We start from the raw sequence: 22,430 nt of genomic DNA, 5'->3' as shown, positions 1-22,430 counted from the left end.
ACGGAGCAGTTTACAAGATAACAACGCCTTTTCGAATTAATAACGTTTCCAACTGACTTCTAAAACGAAGGGGTAATTATTACGAAGTGTTTTATTGCATTGTTTTTCATACTATCGAAAAACAATGTTTTTTAGTTTAAAGGATTAACAAGAAATTCGGAGGTGGAGGTAGGCTTCCTCAACGGACAGCAACAAATTATTACTCAATAAGTATAAAGAATAATAATTTAGTAAACTGTTTACACTATTGATGTCACTTATTATAAATCTTTTAATTTATTTGAAGTCAGTCAAAATACGTCAGTGCGGCGTGAATTGTAATAAAATCAGCCAAATACAACAAATTACTACGAATTTACCAATACACTACAACCTGTTATACCCTTTATTAAAAAAAAGTTACTTTTTATGATACAAATTATATTCTATTGTACATGAATCTCTTAGCTAAATTTGCAAGTCTAGTAGTGTCGTCATTCACTATGATATTTGTGAAAAGAAATGGCACTTTTTAAGACCTGTTGATTTATTTTACATATGAGATTGATGTTAACGGTATTAGTACCTTCAGTCAAGGCAGACCGAGAGACAAACGGCGCGATTATGGTCGAGCACACATTTACATCAGTGAAAATCACATGAGTGAATTTCACCGAATGAAAAAAAAGCTACTTCCGTAGATTAGTGCCGGATGTACATTTTTCCGATGAGAATTGTTATTATTGCAAGTGATGCTGGAGTCCATGGGAAGCTACAATCAATAAAAGAAGAAAATTTAATAAGAATATTTTAGACATGTAAGGCAGAGTACCAGAAAGTTTTAAACTTCATCATATAAAGGAAATCAAGGTACACTGGAAGGCAGAAGGCCGGGCCCCAAAAGAATATCAAGACAAATTGAAAAGAGCACTAAATCATTATTTAGAGCAAGGAGACCTTCGTAAGGAGGCGATACCCCAAGACGAATATGACCGACACTAAAAATGTTACAATTACACATTCCTCTTTTAATTCCTCGTGGGCGAGATACTCGCCCATTCTCGCGCACTTTGCCAAGCAGTTTGTATTGACCCTTATTATATTAAATTTACAACAACTATGTGTTACTATTATTTTAATGTAATATTATAAAGCATTTTTGGTCGGTTCTGTTTTGTTTATTGTTTCACGGAGGTAGAAGAAAATTTTCATTAGCTATTATACAATATATACATTTTTACTCGACAAACGATAAAATAATAATTATAGCAACCGTCCCCCACACCAATATAACATTTTATATACAAACATTGTATTATTACATTCTAGGTAAGTTGCCGCAGAAAACATTAGCGAAGGGCTACTGTATTCTGTCTCGCTTGGGTGGTGTCGCACTCAATTCGTTATTTTTATAACTTAGCAAAACGATGTATGATCCCACCACCCACCGACTGCAAGCATTTGGTAACGTCGGACAAAGACATTGCCCTTAGATTGAAACAATGAAATCGTTACTCTTCGTCCATTATACTACTGCATGCCCTTTTTGTTGAGCATATCCCGATACAAAATTAATTTTAACGATGTAAATCTGATAAAACGGTTACATATTATCACTTGCCTGCGATAAAGTCATCAAAGCCGTGATTATGCAACTCAAGCCCACCAGACTTGGAATACTGAGACATCCGTGGTAGAACCCGCAGTAACGAAGTAGCATATTACTCTATAATAAAAGTGTTGTAGCGTTACAATAGTTACGCAGTGATATGTCACATTCCGTTCTGAAATTGAAAGTTGCTGTCAGTTGGAGTATGACACAACACTGCGTAACTGTTCTGACGTTACACCACGTTTATTTATAAGACTGCTGTTAAAAAAAGTATGATGGACGGAGTACAGGTTACACTTTTTTCACATTCCAGTTCCCATAGTTTAAGATTAGTACGCTCGCTCGTTTTCGAGTATCCAAACACTGGAAAATCATTTTTTTCAGTGGAATTTGTCCAAAATTGTTTGGCTAGTGTTTTTGGCATAACATTTGCAAGAATTTTCGACTCTAAGTCAAGGAAAATTAGGTCAATTTTGCTATGACGGGATAATGTTTAGATACGCGCAGTGACTCCATGTTTGCGAGCGTGCAAATCTTATACTAAGCGTATACATATAAAACTGTATCTATGTTGACATGATTACGAGTTATACATTAATAAGAAATATAAAGTACATTCACAACAGTATTTTAAGTCAAGTAATTTTAAATTAACAAATAAATACATATAAAATCACATGAATCACCTCATTTTTAAAATCAGTTTTGACTGATTCTTATCTTATTAATTATGATAAAAACTTTAAGTTATTTGTCAGTTGAACTTATTACAGTATTATTATTTATAGTCATTTTGAAAAAATATAATATTTCTAGACATTATTTTAGCATTTACCATTTCAAATGTGCTTTCTGAATTAACCCTCTATTTAGAATTATAAAGTTTTGAACTAATTTAAAATGAGAAATATTAATGACCCGGAACACAATTTGTTAATCCCCAAGATGTTGCACATGTTGTTGTTGTTGTTGTAGTATGCTAGACACATAGAAACACATTCAAACATCCGACAAAACGGTTCGACGGGTGTGTACGGTCCTTATATGCATTACGACGTTTTTAACTCAAAAAAATTAAACGCTCGATTGCTAACCATATCTGATGACTCTGTACGGACGCAATAAATGTGCTAAACTGGAAACAGTTGCAGTTTAACAGCCATACACTTCCCGATCCCAACAGCAACGTGACCACATATACAAAGAATGATCTAATGCTATTTATTCGACGGACCGACGATCTGAATCGCTAAGACCGAACGGAGTCCAGACGACACACGACGCGTGGAAGTTAACTATGATTTATATGGTACCGAAAGAGCGCCATCTAGTTTAAATATGGGGAAACAGTATTTTCACTAGATTCCGTTCTCTCTATATCGATAGTAAATCTCGGATTAGGCACTCTGGTGTAGGTAATTTGGTGCCAGCATACTTGAAATTTGATTTCAAGACATACGCGTCGTCACGCAAGGTCTATGCGGTTAATATCGACTTTTGTTGTGTATTACAAAATGGCCTCCGGGTCGTACATCTCGACACGTAGAGGCGGTGCGGTTTGACAATATGTTTCCATCATAATGGCACGTGCACATTAATTACATTTTTCACTAGTAACATGACTGGTGCATTATATTATACAGCTAGGTCGGTGATCCTATTAACAATGAGCAAAGCTGCGGTATGTGACTAGTTTGTTTTCATTGATTAAGGCACTTATTCATTAATAACTTCATTGACGTGCTATTAAATTTATAAAATTACACTACCAAAAACCAATCACTTTATTACAATAATAAAGAGAAACGAGTCATTTACTACAGGGATAATATATTCCATTGTACTAAAACATTTGTTTGAATTAATTTATATTTTGAAATCCATTAGAATTCATAAGAATAAGTCAGTAGTGTATATTAAAATCATATCGATAATGTCACTTAAAAAATAATTTCCCCTTAGAACATAACCTCACTAATTGAAAACCGTTACGAATCAAAGTAACGTAAAAATAGTTTTTTTTTTAAAATACTAACTACTTTCCCCGGCCCGGATGCTATTAAGTATCAATCTGAGCTAGGAGTGTCAAATCTCAATTTAAGAAGCCTGACAGTTAAGTTAATCAACCAAATTTCTATAGAGTTGTCAAATAATGTTACTATATACTGTTGGTCACAAACAAATGGAAATTTAACGATGGCGTTAGTCACGTTCCGCCGTCCCCGGCGCATAGTATGGCTATCAGGACTACTACCATGATTGTCTGTTCATTGCATTGTTCTCCCCGCGGCTGGCACGGGCATGAGATATTTTTCTCCCCGGAGATAGGATAAAATTGTATCTGTTCCCACAGCTTTATCAACTCTCCGAGCATTCCACAAGTGGAAATAATACCCAAATAATATACGTTTGATACATAAACGGGGATAAACATCTCCTGTTCCCCGTTTCCATGCATTGACGGGAGGTGGACATGCAAATTTTATCCTCTGTGAGGGGATATAGTCGAGGGATATTTATTTATTTTATATAAGAACGCTTAATAAGTGCCTGTGATAAGACAATTTTGAATTTGGATATGGATTTGGATGTTTGTCTCTTGCCAATACGAGCAACGCATGGGGTCCAAATACACCTTGTAATTTTAAAACTAATATTTTTGAAATTATTAACAATATTACGTACTTCTTTCCGAGAAAATAACTCAAGAAAAAGAAAAATAACACTAAATTAAAAATCTCATTGAATATTAAGTGACATGTTGTTAAAAACATTACTTTTAAAAAAAAAAATTTTTTGCGACGGGGACGGCGGGGTTCGTTAACTTGAACACCTACACTAAGAGCACTTCACCTTCATCGAGAGATTATCTATTCAGACCGAGTCGCCGGGCTCATCCTAGACTACGTGGTGATCGCGGCACTGCTGCCGTACAGCGTATCGTTCGCGTTCACGTCACTATCGATGGCTGGCAAGTTATCGATAACGGAACTTATGGTTTCAGGATAGCTGTCGTTGCCGATAAACAAGTCGTTATCGTTAACGGTAGTCGCGTCGCTCACGCTATCTCGCAATCCGTTAGACGTGACGTCGCTCCCCGCGATAATGTCGCCCGCGTCGTCGGTCGCAGCGGGAGTATAGCGGGCCGCGTCTACTGCGGCATCGTCCGCAGCGGGGCGGGCGCCGGCAGCGACTGCGACGTTGTTGTTGGCGGCGTCGGTGTCCGCGGCGGGGCCGAGCGCGGCCAGGTCGTCGTAGCGCGGCGGCAGCTCGACGTTGCTGCGCGCGGCGCACTCGGAGTCGGCGCCGCGGTAGGGCGGCGGCGGGCCGCACTTGTAGCGCACGGCCTCGCAGTAGGGCGGCGGCGCGGGCGCGCAGGCGGCGCCCAGCAGGCGGACGGTGCGGCCGTTGAGCGTGTAGGTGTCGGGGGAGGCGGGGGCGGGCAGGCGCAGGTCGAGGGTGAGCTCGGCCACGTTGGGCGTGTCGGGGCGCGGCAGGTCGCGGCGGAAGCGCGGCAGGCTCAGCTGGAAGCGGCCCAGCTGCAGCGCCGGCGGCCGCGGCGCCGCGCCCAGCTGCTCCATCACGCGCTCTGCAACCGCGGAGTTACGAACGTCCAGAACCCTCGCATGCAGGGCATTGTGCCCGAAAACAGCGAGAGCGGCCAACGCACGTCTGACTTCACACCCACACCGTCACCATTGAAACATACAGAGCCCTCGTTCGACTATTATCTGCGACTAATAAAACACCGTTTATACGAGTTCAGTAGTCAATGAACTGTAATTAAATTACATTGTTTTACAATTACAGATAGATATTTATGTAAAATGTATCTACCCAATAACTATATCTAACCTATCAAATTGTTCATGTAAATAATTTTGAAGTGTTTACGTATTCTTAGTAGCTATGTGTGCAGTATGTAAATTAATTTAATAAATAAATTATCGCATGCAATGCATTGTGTTCCAAAACATCGAAGCGGATACCATAGAATTAAAACATGTACAGAACCCTCGTTCAACCACTATCGCATGCATTGTGTCCAAAAAAAGTGAAAACGGCCAATGCACGTCTGTCTTCACACCCGCGGAACGTTGCTAGCTCACAAACTTTTCTCATTCTATGGTAGCCGTGTGGCGACGGCAGATCAGAATACAGTTATCACCACCCCTTCTCTGCCCGCGGGTCTCGCACAAGGCGACTAAGGGAAAAGAATAATATAACGCAGAACGGGTTGCAGCGTTCTCAGTACTGCGATCACCAACCCATCTGCCCAGCGTGGTGATTATGTCTAAATCCTACCATTGGGAGAAGTCTTTAGTCCAGCACTGAATTGTTACAGACTATTTATGTTTGATGCTAAACGTATAGAGAACATTATTACCGTCTAAATGGAATGAATTTATTCACCGCCTGTTCGAGAAACACTACTCAAGTGGAGTGGTTTTTCATGCTTCAATATTACTTGTTTACAAGGTTTCTGTATGTTGTTAATTCTGTGTGAGATGCCTTCGCGGGCTTCCCAGAAACTGTGTTCGTACACAGTTTCTGGGAAGCCCGTATCCATAGACATCTTAATGACAACACAGTCAACTTAATGTTTTGAGTAACGTCGGACGAGGCAATTCTTAGGCATACATTATACCGTACACCAATCTATTTCTGTAGGCAACTTGTATAACGTAACTTCAAATTCTTAATTTTTCATATAGATTTTAGATTATTAAAAAAATACCGAATTTATATTAGTATCATCTGTCATGTGTCAGTTTATGAGTTCCGGAAAACTTACGCACCGCCAAATCGGTGTTTAAAACTTTAGATGTCGCCTAACGTCGTTAGGTCTCTAACATCATGTGAGAAATTAAGAAACGTTTTTATTGGCTACGATGCTTTGATAAAAAAAACGTTTATAATCCAAATTATTAGGCATCCAATTTAAGCGTTTCCTAGGTTTAGTGAAAAAAGCCAGAAATGTCTTGTCATTAAGATTTTACGATCGTCCCCCTTCCTAGCAGAAGATGTAACCGAGTTGTTTTGTAACATTTTTTTTTTTTTAATTACACTATAACTTAGCCCTTGACTGCAATAACACCTGGTGGTAAGTTATTATGTAGTCTAAGCGGGCTAATCTGTTAGGGAGTATGGTAGCCATATCTCTAATCGATTTCTACGCGACATCGCACCGGAACCCTAAATCGCTTGAATGTTCCTGTTGCTCGGGTCAATTACGTCCACGCTTTTGACGGTGTCCTGACCAATATTTATTAGGCCGTGGGTTCGATTCCTACAACTGGAAAATGTTTGTGTGATGAACATTAATGTTTTTTTGTGTCTGGGTGTTTATATGTATATTATAATTATTTGTGTATATTATTCATTAAAATATTCATCAGTTATCTTAGTACCTCTAAAGCTACGCTTACTTTGGGGTTAGATGGCGATGTGTATTGTCGTACTTAATATATATATAATATCATTTATTTATCTCCGTATTCATTCTCTTCTCGAGCGGGTGAAGATCATTATCTGCACTAACAATAGAATATTATCATAGTAAATAAAAGCTGTATTTGACAGTTTGACAGTTCAAAAATAGGAGTGCTCCGATCGTCACCAAACTTTACAGGATTACTCGCCAGGTCAATCCGGAGATTCCCTGAAAGTTTCATTGAAATCGGTCCAGCCGTTTCGCAGCCTATACGGAACATACCCACACACTTTCTCTTTTATATATGTAGATAGATAGATATTTAAAATGCGACAGTATGTTTGTGTTTGTCGTTCACGCGGGCGTACCTATGGTGTTGCGGCGGGCGGCGCGGCGCCGGAAGAACTCGACGGGCGCGGCCATGTAGTCCAGGTCGCGCGGCGCCGGCTCGGGCTCGGCGAAGAACAGGTCGTCGTGCGGCGCGCGCGCACCCGCGGCCGTCAGCTCCACGTCGCAGCACTGCGTCGGCACCTGCGGCCGTGCTCTGGGTTTCTTACCAGGGTATGCATACAGCAGCAAAATTGCATAAAATAGAAAAAAATCCTCCTCCTATACGGGCTTTATTTAAATTTTAGGGTATGCAGTGCTTTTGTGCATGTATGAAGTGCACGCCACTGCCGCCGTGTCCGGCCAATTTCACCGAATCCCACTCCTCATACCTCGGTTGCCTTAGTACTTGCCCCTCGCAATCGCAGATTCGTTTTCGAGTTTAGAATCACTTGAACCTCCGAGTGAAATGGATCTTAGTAGCATTGTCGTAAAGCTCAATTTTAATAATAATAATAATCCTTTATTGCCATACTCCATTGTTAATACAAGTTCTTGAACTAAATTATTATCAATTTATTATTAACAATATGGCAAATGGCCGCAAACTCAGCCTTATGCTGTGCATTAGCTAAAATGCTCAGCGCTGATTTTCAGTCTGCTCCAGTATCAAACTGAGCAAAAAAACGCGCCGCCCGGTGCGTTATTATTATAACTGAGACTTAAAATTTTTAAGAAAAAATAGAAATTGATTAACGATACAGAGTTTAACACTTGAAAAGACTCCTTGATTGCGAGCGAACAAATCTTGTGCTAACGCTACAGATAGGTAGAACTCACCTGCCTATACCTGGAGCAGAAAATGGCGGATAACCTGGCGAGACCGAAGCCCCCGGTGTACGGGGGCGGCTCTAGCGCTTCACTCGCGCCTGTCGACGGGGTCTCCGGACTAGGCAACTCCTGGAATCCAAATGTACAAAATAATTTGACTCTCATCGACTTATTTGCAATTTCATTAAAGAGGTCACAGCTGTAGATTTGCATACACCACGCCTGTGAAATAGAGAGAGGAGCTACTCACCGAGGCGCAGAGTGTATTTCTGACTGGACTCGAGGAAACTCCGGGCTCCAGCAGTCGAGCGGCCTCGTACCGCGGCGGGTAGCGTGCCTGCTACAACATAATGACAATAAAATATTAAAATACAATAACAATTCCAACAATACAAGAATTGTTCCGACTCATAGAATGAAGAACATACAGAACCCTCACCCTGCCATTATTGCATCTCTGTATGCAAAAACAGTGAAAACACTCACGTCACGCGCGGAATATTGCTAGCTCACAAACTTTTTGCATTTTCCCCATTTTATGGTAACCCTAAGAACATTTTAATTAAACATTTTTTTAATTATTCTGTTATATAATATTGTAGATGGGTCATAGTTACCATATAAAGAATTATTATTACTATAAGAGGTAAAATAATTACTGTCAACTGCTAAATGGTATGAAGTGAGTAACCATTTGTTTGAGAAACACTGCTAAAGTGGAGTGGTTTTTGATGCTTCAATATTAGTCTTGTACACGGTTTCTGTATATTCCTAATTCTATGTTATGAAACCACATTAGAAATCTTTGAATTTCTTTGCTTTTCTCTACCATAATATGCAAGTATACTACATATCAATAAATAAATAAATCGATATACTGCGACAATACACACATCGCCACCTAGCCCCAAAGTAAGCGTAGCTTGTGTTATGGGTACCAACATAGCTGATGAATATTTTTACGAATACACATAAATACTTATAATATATGCGAGATGTCTCATTAAAAGTTCAAAGTTTGTATTAAACGTAAGCTTGTAGAATAGTACTATTATAGTATAAAGGACAACATAATCGATAAAAAAACTTGGTTGTGAATTATTGCTTTAAACTGGCTTTAAATCATTTTAAATGACAATGTTAGATGGTGATAACAAAAAAAACACCCGGCTAAGTTAGTTGTGGTATATATTCTTCTTAGACCAGAACGCGTAGCTTTAGTTTCGAGTTTACGAATATGGTTATCGCCATCATCAAAAGTGCCACCTATGGTACGGAGCCAGAGCTAGGGCACTCACGGCGTAGTGGTGCGCCGTGTCGCGGTGCGCCGCCGCGTAGCCGCGCAGCGCCACGCGCTTCAGGTGCATCTTGCACAGCGCCGACACCAGCAGCACCACCGCGATCATGAAGATGAGCGCGCACGCTGCAAGCAAACGCACAAATACGCGGTGACAACCACACATACAACCGCTTTTACAACTGAGTGCCTAGTGCAATAAACGTAGTGACTATTCCGAAGCTGAACTCTTTAAACAGTGTAAAGTTTTACCGATGCTGATAGTTGAAATATTCTATTTTAAATGAAACTTTTTCAATAGTTTATACTGGATTAAAGTACAACACGCGGAATATCATCGAGCGCACGAAAGTTTACCTAGTTCCTCGTCTAGTTAATGAATTACCCACTGATGTACGGGACGATATTAATCCTCGTAATATTAAGAAAAAACTGAAATTCTTCTTTTTATATACACAACATGTTAAACTGGCAATAATATTCTCGTACCAAGACTTAATTCTCTGTTATACATATTTTTTTGTACACTTTGATATAAATAAATATATAATAATAAAACTTATTCGACAATGTGCTTCGATCGAGACGACAGTACGGTTTCTCAGTATAGTCACTAGATGGCGCACCTTCTATACCGTAATAATTGTAGTTAACTTTCACCCGAACGAATAAGTAAACGTAGGTGGAAAATCTCCCTCACTCTGAGCCCAAATGTGGACGGAGACATTATTTATTAGCAACAAAAAGGAGAGTTCCTATGTCCTAGATAATAATTTACACTCACGTTTACACGCCATGCATAATTATACGCTACTTGCAATAGGGTATTTCAATGCAATTTTTTATAGTCTGCAATAACGACGAGGCAAACTGACACACGCACAATCATACACTCAATCATCGAAACAACAATTTAAGGAGAGCACTGTCGCCTGTGATACAGGTTTTTTCCCAAATCAGGGACAGTAGATTTTAAATTGCACCATTACATACACACAAATATAAGTTGTGAGATTTGCATTTGTTTGTATAAATATTATAAAAAAAAAAAAATCATTATGCTACTTTAAAGCAAACAATAATCCGATGCTACTAAGCACGAGTGTGAAACTGACCTGTGACAGTGTATATCGTGGATTGAATGAAGCCGTACTCGTCCGGCGCGTGTCTGTCCTCGAACAGCGGCGGGTACTCCACCTCCACGTAACCTGCCGATGTACCGATAGCGTCATGAGGGGCGCGAGTGATCCATTTGTTGGGAGTGGCGGGCCTCGTACCTTCCAGCGTGGAGTAGCGCGGGTGCTCGTTGCAGCACGTGGGCTGCGGGCACAGCGGCGCGCCGGCCCGGCAGCACGCCGCCTCGGGGATGCAGCGCCCCGACGAGCAGTTCAGCTTGTCGCTGCCTAGAAGGCATCAGGGTTCGTTTGCATCGGGCGATACGCTGCTCGGAGGCGTGCTAGCCACTAAGGAAATTCATTTCAGACTAACACAAATAAATGTTCCAAGTTGGCATGCAATTTGAAGTATTTCAAATACCTCCTAATGTGGACTTTGTGGCATGCTCGTTAGAAGGCTCTTACACCATAAATGCATTTCCTGTCGACCAATGAAAGTTCATCCGACGATTTCCTTCGTACCAAATTTAAAGAAATAGGTATACTTACAGTAGCCTCGCAATATATTTATAATAAGGTAATCTTTATTAAACAAAAATAAGTAATTATAAACAAAAGTCGATATAAACTAGAAACGGACATAAATTAGTGAAATCTGCATAATGTCTGAGAAGAAATTGAAATTAAAGTACAGAAATCTTTTGCGGGGATGGGTATATGCTTTTATCGCGTGACTAGCTGTTGCCCGCTACTTCATCTGCGTTTGTTTTTGTTTTTTGAGACACATGGACATTAAATTTAGGAGTAGTTGTACTGAAATTTTTAAGTTGTGTATTCTTATAAAAAAAAAAATTATTCGCATAAACAATATCTGAAAAGAACTGTCTGACCTCCTTCTATCAATCTCAGCTGCTTCTATCACTTACAAAAAATAGTAATCGTCATACGACAAATCGAAATCGCATTGTTAGTTGATTTATATGCTAAAGGTTAACGAAGATTTCTATCATTTCTTATATAATACTTGTGTAAAATCTTAATTTCGGGATAAAAAGTATCCTATATTACTTCTATTAGCTCCAAGAATATGTATCCAAAGTATCATGATGATCGGTTCAGTAGTTTTTGCGTGAAAGCGAAACGAACAAACTTACATTCACATGTATAATATTAGTAGGGTAGGGATGCCGAAGGTAATATTAGATCTACCTTTACCTTAGTTTAAACAATATATTAAAACACATTTAACAAATCGTGGTTACTCCACGATTGAGGAATTCCTTAACGACAAGGCTGCTCGGAAGCAGGCCACTCCGCTCCCATCTCTCACAAAACAGAAAAATTCTACAGATTGTTAAACTTTAAAAAGAGCAATCTGCCGAGTTGCCGGCTCTTCTCAGTGGAATCCGCCTTCCGAACCGGTGGTAGAGTCACAACAAACAGACTGACTTGATGTTTCAAAAGTGCTCATTAATGAATGAATTTAGAATTATTTGATAGAGCACGGGTTGGTGTCGGCGGCGCGGGCGACTACGTACGCGCGCAGGGCTGCGGCGCGCACAGCGGCGGGCGCTCGTCCTCCGCGTGCTCGCAGTCGCGGCGCCCGTCGCACACGTAGGCGGGCAGCACGCAGCGCGAGCCGCACCAGAACGCGCCGCGCGCGCAGTAGCTGGGCCCTGCCGACACGCGCACATCGACCACCACTCGCACGACTCACCGGGCTGACTACACCCGTTTTAAGTAAAACAAAGTCACATTAAAAGCGCCATATCCGTTTCAAGTGAAACTTCTTTAGAATCGGTGTGATTTCAAACCGGATGCAACGGAAAAAAGTACTGTACAAAAGTAAAACTAGTTGAAAATAATCGTGAATACTGGCGGAAGAAAAATTAAAACAAAATTAAAAAAAACCGCAAAAAGTTCTACAGAACGTGTTAGAGAATTTCGTGCACGTCAACAAAAGATTAAGTTAGATTTCTACCACACAAACTTGCACAAACACACACTTTTTTTTCTTTTTTTTTTAAATCTATAAACTAGCGCTTGCCCACAATCAACCCGAAATAACTGATGGTGCTACCTATGATGCAAAATGCTTGCCTATTCTCAAGGAACATACAGTAATTCAACAATTTACGCATACACTTATCAAGACAAATTTTTGAACTGGTCTGGCATGGCATCCAAAGTCATCATCACCCTACTTATTGTTCCCGGACAAATTCTAACTGCCAGATACAATGCAGTTTGGACTTAGGCATGATCATCATCAGATGTTAAAAAGGCCCAGGATTAGCTAGTGAATAGCTTAACAAGCACTGCCAGACACAAAATTCAAATTCTTTTATTTGCATAATACATTGTAGGCAGTGGCGTGCATAGGGTTTTCGGTCAGGGTATGCATTAAAAAAAATAGGTACTGAACATGCTATTTTGATGTTACTGTATAATTTTATTTGTGAGTAGGTACCTAACCTAACATTTTTTTGTGATACCCATGTAGATCTTCATCATCTCCTATGTCCAGTATAGACGACCGACCAGCGAGTTTTTAAAATTGTCTGCCATTGCGGCAATTACATTAAATAATGTTTTTTTAGTGTAAACAATAAACAAAAATAGGTATTATTATAAAAAAATAATGAAACAAAAAACTGATCACTGCCATTCGCCTGTTTATGTAAGTCAGTCAGAGCCCTTTTTACGTGCCGCTCCTTGTAGGTGCATTCCTTCCTTTACGAATAATCTCAATTAAACGTTAGTTAAGAATTAGCTCTAAACTTACCTACATTTCCAAGCACACTGAGCCATCAGATCACACGCCGAATATAAGAACTTTCTTACACTAAGCATATTCCTCACAATCATTTACAAACAGTACACTGTCACATAGGTTAATGTTAACAATAATAATTGTAACTATATACAAACAACCGTACAGCAACCGAAAAAAACAGTATTTAATTCTAATTCAGTGAATATAAGTTGTTATGACAGGTAAAAGGTAAACAATAATGGCGCTTAGCGATTGCCAGCGATAATGAGAATATCATAGTCAAAATATGTTCGAAATATTTTCTTAGTACACAAATGCTATTAAAAGTTGTCATTTGAACAATAAATAAAAAGAATATTACTTCATCAGTTGCAGTTGGTAAACGTTAATTATTTATTTAACATAATTCGGCAACTTTTAATTTGGTTATTTTAATATACTTTGTGAACAAATTAGGTACTCAAAAAGACCTTGAATGTAATGAAATTCATTGATAAATTTTTTAATTACAAAAAAGAATTATTGCCGTTTAAAACAATAAACAAACAAAGCAAATTAAATGTGCTTATAAAAAAACCAAGCATACATTTGGATTTCTAATTTCCGTAAGCAGTGCTTTGAAGATTTGCACACAAGCGAAATCCCTATACTGGAAACCTGGAAAACTGGCACACATAGAAAAAACCAAATATTGTGTTTAGCACGCACGCGATTATATCATTACACACCAGAACTTGCTAGTGTGCTCGTGCACACTAGTAACGACAGATGCATTCAATCGCCGTGCTTCTATGGATACCGCGGCGGCGCGGCTCAATTCGAGCGACGAATAAACGATTTACCCGGCAATGGATACTTAATTGTGAAAACCCCAGCTAATATTATGAGATTTAAATTATATTTCAAGCGTTACTTTTTATTAAGGGATACTGTTTACAATTAAAAATCAAAATATAATCGAAATATTATGCAGTTTGTCTATTTTAGTTCTAAACCATGACACGGGACTTGTCCATTGATTTACATAGAAGTGCGGCCGGTTTTAACTAGGCGCTTTTATAATTTTCTATTAATTGCTTAATTTTTTTTAAATCTTTAAATTTTAGGTCGTCCTTATGGTCTGAGAGGCCCTGAGGTCAGGGTATGCACTGCTTATTTGCATCTATGAGATGCACGCCAATGATTGTAGGTATACATGTTTAGTCATAATATATGACATTTCCAGAGGATTGTTAAAGGATATATTAGTGTGTCTCTAAAATGCATTCATGTTTTACCTCTCGGCTGCACCAGCACATACTTAGTGCTGCTGAACGGCGGCGCGGAGCAAATGTAATGGCCGCTATCGGACAGCTGCAGGTCGGTCCTCTCCAGCCGACTACTGCCTGTCTTGCCAGATGGCTCCGTGGCAAAGGGCCTGCGAGGTCATATAATATCCAGCTTTTACTTGCAGTTACAATTCTTGGCGGAAAGTGTTCTCTTAAAACTCGGCGGTAACTATTCGTATATTAATAAAAACTTTGAGCTTTGCGTCAACTCAAGTAGTGAAGAAAGCGAAAGCAGGCATCAGTGAAACTCCGACACCCACCGGCCGCTGTCGGTGTCGTTGTCGTTGTCGCTGACGTAGTTCCACACGAACACGCGAGGCGCAGGTTCGCCGCGCACCTCGCACACAAGCGTGAGGTTGTCGTGCGCGCGTCGCACCAGCACGTCCGTGTACTCGGTGTCGCCGGGGCTGTACAGCGCCAGGTACGGCGTTTGCGGCTCGCTTATACCTGAAATAACAATATTCCCTGTTTGTTATATTGACCTCCAACCCTATCAACTTAAACGAGAACAATGTGAAGCAATTTTATGTCATGTGTCATAGTGTTGTATGTTAAGTTACTATGTATAGATCAATTCCTTTTTAAATATTAACAAGAAAAGTACCAGTAATTTTTAACATTTTACTTGGCACTGACTTACAAAAGAAATTAATATTTATTTCTTGCTTTTTGGTTGTATAACATAGTCTGCCCTTTTTTGTTAGGTATATAATTTTATTCTTAGTTTTAGTTCTACTTCAATTAATCAATGTACAACTACAAAGCAAGAAATAATTATTTTGTAGAACAATTTTAAGTAAAATGTAGAAAATGAAGCTTATGATTTGCAAATGTAGAAATTAAATTTTAACCCCAAAAATAAAGCTAGACATACCAATTTTTAAAGAAATTAACTGCTGTTGCCCGCTTTGTCGCACTTTTGCTTTAGGATTTTTCTAAATAAATAGATGATTTCACAGTATGAAAACTATTTTAGTTAGGGATGTCATGTCATTTATCCTATAATGATAATAATTATATTTCTAATAACTTCTAACAGCCTATTTAATAATGCTTGTTTACAACAATGATAACAAATCTCAAAATTTAAATTTCACTGGAGCATACAAAGCAAGAAAATAGTGCTATAATGTCACATTTTCTACTTCTGACTTCAGATAACATCTTCAAGAAATGTTCTCATTTGAACTAAAACTTAAGGATGTCACATATTAGCGAAACATTAAAAACTTCTGAGCAAGGAGTGGACGAATGGAGCCAAATTCATATTATGATCTCTGAATATAGTTTTTTTTTTAATACCTTAGATCAGCATTGGTTAAGAGTCCACCAATACTATTGCATTATAAAAAGTGTGCTAGATTCAGTTTAAATTTAACGAATGTAGTTATCACAACTTGATACCATATAATGATGGTAACAGATGTGTGAACACTTCTCTTCTTCACAAATATATAATGCTTAAAGAAGTGTCATATGTGAGGCCTTCCGACTGGACTTGATACTCATGAATGACTAATAATTTACCGTTACATACCTAACGGTTACTTGGGCAAAATTTTCACCATGTTCAGCCAAATTACCAGTTTAAATTTTCTTCAATATCTAAGAAGTGATGCAGAACGGAAACCTTGAGCAAAACTCGTGCCTTTGACAAACAATAATGATGTAATATGCAATCAAGGCTCTTTTTATGAAATATTTATAAAAATATTCCAAGAATGCAAGGAAAACTTCGAATTACACGAGACTTTAAAAACGAAGCGAAGAATTCATGCTTTAAAAATTTGACTACCTACTTACATGTTTCTATAATTAATATTACAACGGCGGCGTGCACATAAAAACAATTTAAATACCCAAACATTTTAATATTTTATTTAGTTTACATTTTCACTGATCTAGCATCAAACAACAATACGCCATGTTGAACCACAGAGTACAGACTAAATTGAAAAATCGTATGACACTGATCTTTACCTACAGTACGCTAGACAGGCTTAATCTTTCCAGATTCGTTATAAACAATTTCCCAGGTAGTTCGTATTTTGTTTTCAGATTGAATTATTTTACCTTTAATATATAGCGATTTAGCATATACACAAACATTATTGAATATTTTAGAATAAGTTTTTATGTGTCGCTAACCAAACTGTTACTACAAACAGACATTACTCGCTTAAAAGTGCATTCAAACCAGTAGAATTCGTTCAAAATTTGCTAGATTGCTAGCGAGCAGATATTTCCGATTAGGAAATACTTGAACATCGGAGGAAGATGGATCTTATTTGGATTAGTAAAACACAAATTTGTCTAAAATTCTAAGCTCTGGGCTACGAATGTAGAACAAAAATATGAAGAGGATTTGCGACTCCCGAAAACAATTAAAATTAAGTCAATTTTACTTTGACAACACAAAGTATGATATGCAATAACAAAACCTCGATTGTCAGCAAGCATTTCTTTGTTGCATTTTAGATCCCCTATCATGTCCTGCAAGAAATACGTTGAGTTACCAGTAACCCTGTATAAATACTAAATAGTAAATTAGTATTTCTTTTCTCAGATACAAGACGTAGAATTTATTAACTGGTTACATATGAATATAAATAGATCCTTCAATTCAATTCAATTCTTGTTTATGGCTTTTGTCTGCGCCAACTGGGCACAAGGTATTTCGCCAATGTCTTGTAGATGAAGAAGGCACGAAGGAGATTGATCGGTGAAACTAATGAAAAGTTAATTTTGAATTTGTACCAAGAAATAGTTGTTATTAGCTAGTTAGCTCTTTAACCTAAGGACACAGACAACACATGCATATATATCTTACACGGATATTTTTTGTACATTATACTTTAATTTTATTACTTACTATATATTTACATAAAAATCTACAATAAGGACTGAAAACAAACATTAAAAAACATTTAACACTCAAAGGACGGGGGACTTTGGGAGGAAGAATGGTGGGATTATGAAGGTTAACTCATGTTTCTTGGGACGTAAACTTTTACAGTTCCACTGTAGCAGGGTTATTGGGCCCATTTTGGAGTAGTTTAAAAAGTTGGCTTAAGTTTTTGGCAACGTTGGGCGGTAAGGGAATTTCACTACATGGAGCGACAATACTAAGTAGAAATTCGGAGATAAACTCAAGCATTTTACCTTGGGAGGGAGGGTTCTCAACATTGTTGTTGAGAGCGCATCCATTAGGAAGGGATGAGGAGTAATCACCGACAATAGTCTGAACAGCTTTTTTATCGTAGCCCTTTGCTAGAGGAGCTCGGGGACGAGGAGAGCGGAAAACTGTTTGCCGGTAGGAGGTTTTGGAGGAAGTTACATTAGTAGGAGTAAACATTTCTTTTGTTATCTCAGCATAGGACCTGCGGACAGGAGGAAACTGAGATGATGCTTCAATGTAAGATTTATTATTCTGAGACATGACCATTTTAATAGATTGCTGCCTGGAGAATTCTGGGCAGTCTTTATCAGTAGCAAAATGACTACCAGAGCAGTGTAAACATGTAGATAATTCCTTGATGACCAAACATGAGTCACCTGTATGGGGCTGAGCACATCTGTAGCATCTGGGCTTAGATCTGCAGATTGTTTTAATGTGGCCAAAACGGCAGCAGTTCTGGCACTGTATTGTTGGAAGTTTATATGTTTCAACTGGCAGTGAGGTGTGGTATGAATATACCTTAGCAGGAAGCATTTGCCCCCTGAAGGTTAGGACAACAGATTGGGTAGGCACCCAAGTGATGACACCCTCTGTGACAGATTTTCTGTTCAGTCGCCTTGATTTCAGAACCTCACCACAGCCAGGCGGGAGCTCTAGCGAATCAACAAGCTCGTCCATCGACCAGTCCACGGGAACTCCTTTCACCAGCCCCATTCTGGTTATGTTGTATGTGGGAATTATAGCTCTATATTTGCATAACTTCAAAACTGGACTAACCAGAAAGTTGTTGGCAGCTTGGGCAGAAGTAAACTCTACAGTAATTTTGTTGCGGCCTATATTTTTGACGCCGTCGTGGATAATTGAACCAATTTTGTGTTTGTGCAAGAATTGACCGAAATTTATAGCCCGTAATGACGCTCCAGAGGATGGGTCCTCCACTTCCCGTGAGACTTGGACGATAAAAGGCCCATTATCATCGTCAGAGTATGACTTGGCGCCTTCGGTGAAGGAAGGATGTATGTAAAGGCTTTGAACGGATGGGTTTACCTGAGTAGGATCAGTTATAGTTTTTTTGGCCGCATATACGTTGGTATCCTCTCCTTGTCGTTTGCGAGACGAGGCTGATGCCCCCGGGTCGGGCGGCTCAGGAGGTGTATCTAGATCCATTTTACTGGAAACACTATAACTACAGACACATAATAAATATTTAACCAACACCAAATACGGTTAGATTTATACGAATATCACCAATAACAACTATTTCTGCTGCTGTGTAAATTCACATAAAACACCGAAATTACACCGGAATCTCACTAACACGTGTGCACAAATTGACAGGCCAAGTTACAGTTCAATATAAACAACACCAAATCCTTTTCAAGACGAGTTTACAGTAAAATCAAAGAAAAATTTGAGAAAACCGCGTCCGCCATGTACGAAGTTTCCCGCCGAAAAAAAAAACCAAATAGATCCTTAATCTGAGGCTCAAAAGGACTGACTGACAGTTGACACAGACTTCATTGTATTTGACTTTTTGTTCCACAATGCACAGATTTTTCAGTTCCCTGCTAACTGCTAAGCTGTATTTCTAGGAAACTTGACTTTTGAGAAAACTAAATAACTAAATTATTGTCCGTGAATTAAATTATCAATCCGAATTGAATCCTGCGATTTCAAAATGGATCTTAATAGATTGTCTAACGATAAAAAATTACAGCTATGCAAGTGGTATTTCAAAGGTAAATATTTCAGTCCCTTACTGTTATAATATGTCAACATAATAAATCATATAAGGTGGCATACATTTAAGATTTATAAAAGATTTAGAAAAGTAGGTATGTATTAGTATTTAATTCTTTATGCTTTGCTAGTTCCACTAGGTCAATAATGTTAAAAATAGAATAGGAGCAATTGCTGTTTGGTTGTTTAATGTAGTTTATATAGGTTTTTTTTAAATATGGTTAATTTTAATTAAACATTTATATTACATTTGTTTTATTTGTAGTGGGGTGTATACTGCTCCCATTTGTATGGGCAGTCAATTTGGTGTGGTTTTTTAAAGAAGCATTTGTAAAGCCACCGTTTGAAGAACAGAAGCAAATAAAGAAATGTATGTATCTCGATATTTCATTAAATGTTACAGTTCTTACCTCCTACTTAGTATTTAGTTTCTACAAGCAGCATATCAAACAGGAGTTCATAACACAACAAATATATTAGTAGCCTAACTAACTAACCTAGTTATCATACTCACTCAATTAACTTTATTGAATAGCAAATTAATAAAGCACCTTATGTACACTATGTGTCTATACTGTTTATAACACTAGCTAGTTAATTATTGATTAAAGGATTCATGGGATAATCTGACACTACTATTTCAACATTCCAGATGTGATACTGAGTGGTGCGGGCACGCTGGTGTGGGCTACACTGCTAGTGGCGTGGGCCACAGCATTCCAGCTGCAGCGGGTGTCATGGGGGGCCACAGGAGATGCACTGTCTTTCATTGTGCCGCTAGGACGTGCATAGATTACAATGTGATTGTGATGTGTCAATTTATTCTAATAATACATAAATGTATGTGCAGCACTATGTGTGATGAAGTGAAATCCTTAATATTATCAATTGTTAAGCTAAAAAAATATTAATAATGCGCTGTAACTCAGCCATTCACATGTCGTGTACACTATCTATCACTTTGCGTAAGTGTACATGTCACTCTTTTCCACTCCATTCCCATGGAGTAAAGTTTGTATTTTTAACAAACTACTACATTATTATCAGTGGCGCTATGCAGACTAAATTTACACATGTACAATGTAAAGATCTGACATACTGACATTTGCTCTGCTATGACACAGCATTGCATGTCATCTGCCACTGACGGGTAATAAAACATACATTGTTTATTTGTGAATGAATTCCAGCTTTAAATCATATAGGGTTCATTTCACTGTAGTTGTACTATGACTGTTTTTCACCATTTTCTGCTGTGACTCCTGGCTCTGTTCCATTAATCTATATTCTCCCAATTATAAATATACCATAATTGTAACTTTCAATTATGGTATACCTTAATTGGGAAATTTTACCAAATTCTTATTGCAAAACTGGTGCAAGATGTGCACTCTACTTCTAAATTCTCCCTGTACCTGACCTTTTCAATAATTATGCTAACCAGTGGCCTATATAACTAGGTTAGGCGATTTAGAATTTTTAAACAAGGAAACACACATAATACCTGAGACGTGTGGCGAGCAAAGGCATCGAATCGGTCAATCGTGAAGCAAAACAAATCTTTATAAAAAGTATGTTCGATTACTTATTGCGACGTCTAGCGTGGGTCCGCTTTCCGGGGACCCCGCTCCAAGGTCCAAGACATCCTCGTACTAATTATTAAAAATGTAAATACTTGAATGAAGTAAGTTGAATAAAACAAAATACCTTAATATGAAAGTATTTTTATTTGTACATAATAAACAATATTTCCCAAGATCCCAAGCGGTGATAGCCCGGTGGTTAGGACTTCGGCTTCACTTTCGGGAAGCCGAGTTTGAGTTCTAGCACGCACCTCTAAGTTATGTACGTTTTAAGCAATTAAAATATCACTTGCTTCAACTGTGAAGGAAAACATCGTGAGCGAATTTGCATGCCTGAAAGTTTTCCATATTGTTCTCAAACGTGTGTGGAGTCCACCACACGTTATCAAAGTGAGAGTCTAGCACACAGTAGAGTGTAGAAAAAATGTGCAAGTTACAGCGAATTCTACAGAATTTAAATGCGGTCCACGAGCATGATCTCGCTTTTATTTAGGTTTGTCATATCACGTGACTAGTTGCAGACTACAGAAGCCTGCTTTAAAGTGTAACACGGAACCCTTACAGATCCGCCATGTCTGTGCTACGCGCAGTTTCAGAGGCTATTTAAAACTGAGACTGGAAATTTACCACAGTCATAGAATATTGAGACCGCTTCCTTGCAACCTTCATATGCATATGTTTTCTTTCAGTCCATACAGCGTACAACTGACATTGTGACATTTGTACTGGAATTTTTGAAACAATACGTGATGTAAATCGGGAATATTGATTTTGAAGTGAGTTCAAAATTTGCCAGTCAAGTTTTTCTTTAAAAAAGAATATTTATAAAATAAACTGACGATAGTTGAACGCGACAACGTCATAAGAAAATACTGATGGAATGGTTGCATTTTTCAAAAGAAAATTTTAATTTTATTTGTTTGATAGATATTATCGTTGCTATAAACAATTGACACCACATTCACTTTTCACTGCACTTCATCCTTGACGAAAACATGTAAATGTATTATTGTATAGAAGCTGTCCACGCGGACGCATCGCTCACTCAAGTAGGAGAGAGACATATGTCGAACGCGGAGGCAGACTGTGCCTCTTTGTCGCTCGTTTCGCGCTCTCGCTTGCACTGCGCTGCACTTGAATGGAAAGCCTCAGAGCGAGGTAACGCCGCATACGTCATGTTTTTTCGTGCGGGCAGCCGGCTCCATCGAATTATAAGACGTTGTCACGTCA

At 38.6% G+C, this 22,430-nt stretch overlaps 2 protein-coding genes across 3 annotated transcripts; one reads left to right on the top strand and one right to left on the bottom strand.

Moving 5' to 3' along the window:
• Positions 1–1,973: 1,973 nt before the first annotated feature.
• Positions 1,974–16,617, bottom strand: LOC120627827. Of its 2 annotated transcripts, none has more exons than XM_039895891.1 (11): positions 16,503–16,617; positions 14,960–15,146; positions 14,649–14,788; positions 12,134–12,271; positions 10,758–10,883; positions 10,596–10,688; positions 9,482–9,606; positions 8,434–8,523; positions 8,193–8,312; positions 7,394–7,556; positions 1,974–5,180 (listed from the first exon to the last, which is right to left on the bottom strand). In XM_039895891.1, the coding sequence occupies exons 1-11, from the start codon at positions 16,564–16,566 to the stop codon at positions 4,495–4,497; spliced, it is 1,932 nt and encodes a 643-aa protein (XP_039751825.1). In that variant the 5' UTR covers positions 16,567–16,617; the 3' UTR covers positions 1,974–4,494. The 2 variants fall into 2 exon arrangements, with proteins under 2 accessions (XP_039751825.1, XP_039751826.1); XM_039895892.1 differs by having other exon boundaries at positions 8,434–8,520.
• Positions 16,618–19,394: 2,777 nt separating this feature from the next.
• LOC120628417 (gamma-secretase subunit pen-2) lies at positions 19,395–21,331 on the top strand. The gene is made up of 3 exons (XM_039896775.1): positions 19,395–19,616; positions 19,883–19,987; positions 20,270–21,331. The coding sequence occupies exons 1-3, from the start codon at positions 19,556–19,558 to the stop codon at positions 20,407–20,409; spliced, it is 306 nt and encodes a 101-aa protein (XP_039752709.1). The 5' UTR covers positions 19,395–19,555; the 3' UTR covers positions 20,410–21,331.
• The last annotated feature ends 1,099 nt before the right edge of the window (positions 21,332–22,430 follow it).

Source organism: Pararge aegeria, chromosome 12 (assembly GCF_905163445.1).
Source record: "Pararge aegeria chromosome 12, ilParAegt1.1, whole genome shotgun sequence".
Classification (NCBI taxonomy): Eukaryota; Metazoa; Arthropoda; class Insecta; order Lepidoptera; family Nymphalidae; genus Pararge; species Pararge aegeria.
This window is presented reverse-complemented; position numbering and strand designations above follow the sequence as displayed.

Excerpts from the sequence above, each read along its gene's own strand:
- LOC120627827 (XM_039895891.1), bottom strand. The coding sequence starts at position 16,566 with ATGTTTGGGTATTTAAATTGTTTTTATGTGCACGCCGCCGTTGTAATA. Across the intron at positions 10,884-12,133 it reads CGCGCCGCAGCCCTGCGCGC|GCAGCGACAAGCTGAACTGC; the intron begins GTACGTAGTCGC and ends GATGCCTTCTAG. Across the intron at positions 10,689-10,757 it reads GCGCTACTCCACGCTGGAAG|GTTACGTGGAGGTGGAGTAC; the intron begins GTACGAGGCCCG and ends GTACATCGGCAG.
- LOC120628417 (XM_039896775.1), top strand. The coding sequence starts at position 19,556 with ATGGATCTTAATAGATTGTCTAACGATAAAAAATTACAGCTATGCAAG. Across the intron at positions 19,617-19,882 it reads ATGCAAGTGGTATTTCAAAG|TGGGGTGTATACTGCTCCCA; the intron begins GTAAATATTTCA and ends TTTTATTTGTAG. Across the intron at positions 19,988-20,269 it reads ACAGAAGCAAATAAAGAAAT|ATGTGATACTGAGTGGTGCG; the intron begins GTATGTATCTCG and ends TCAACATTCCAG.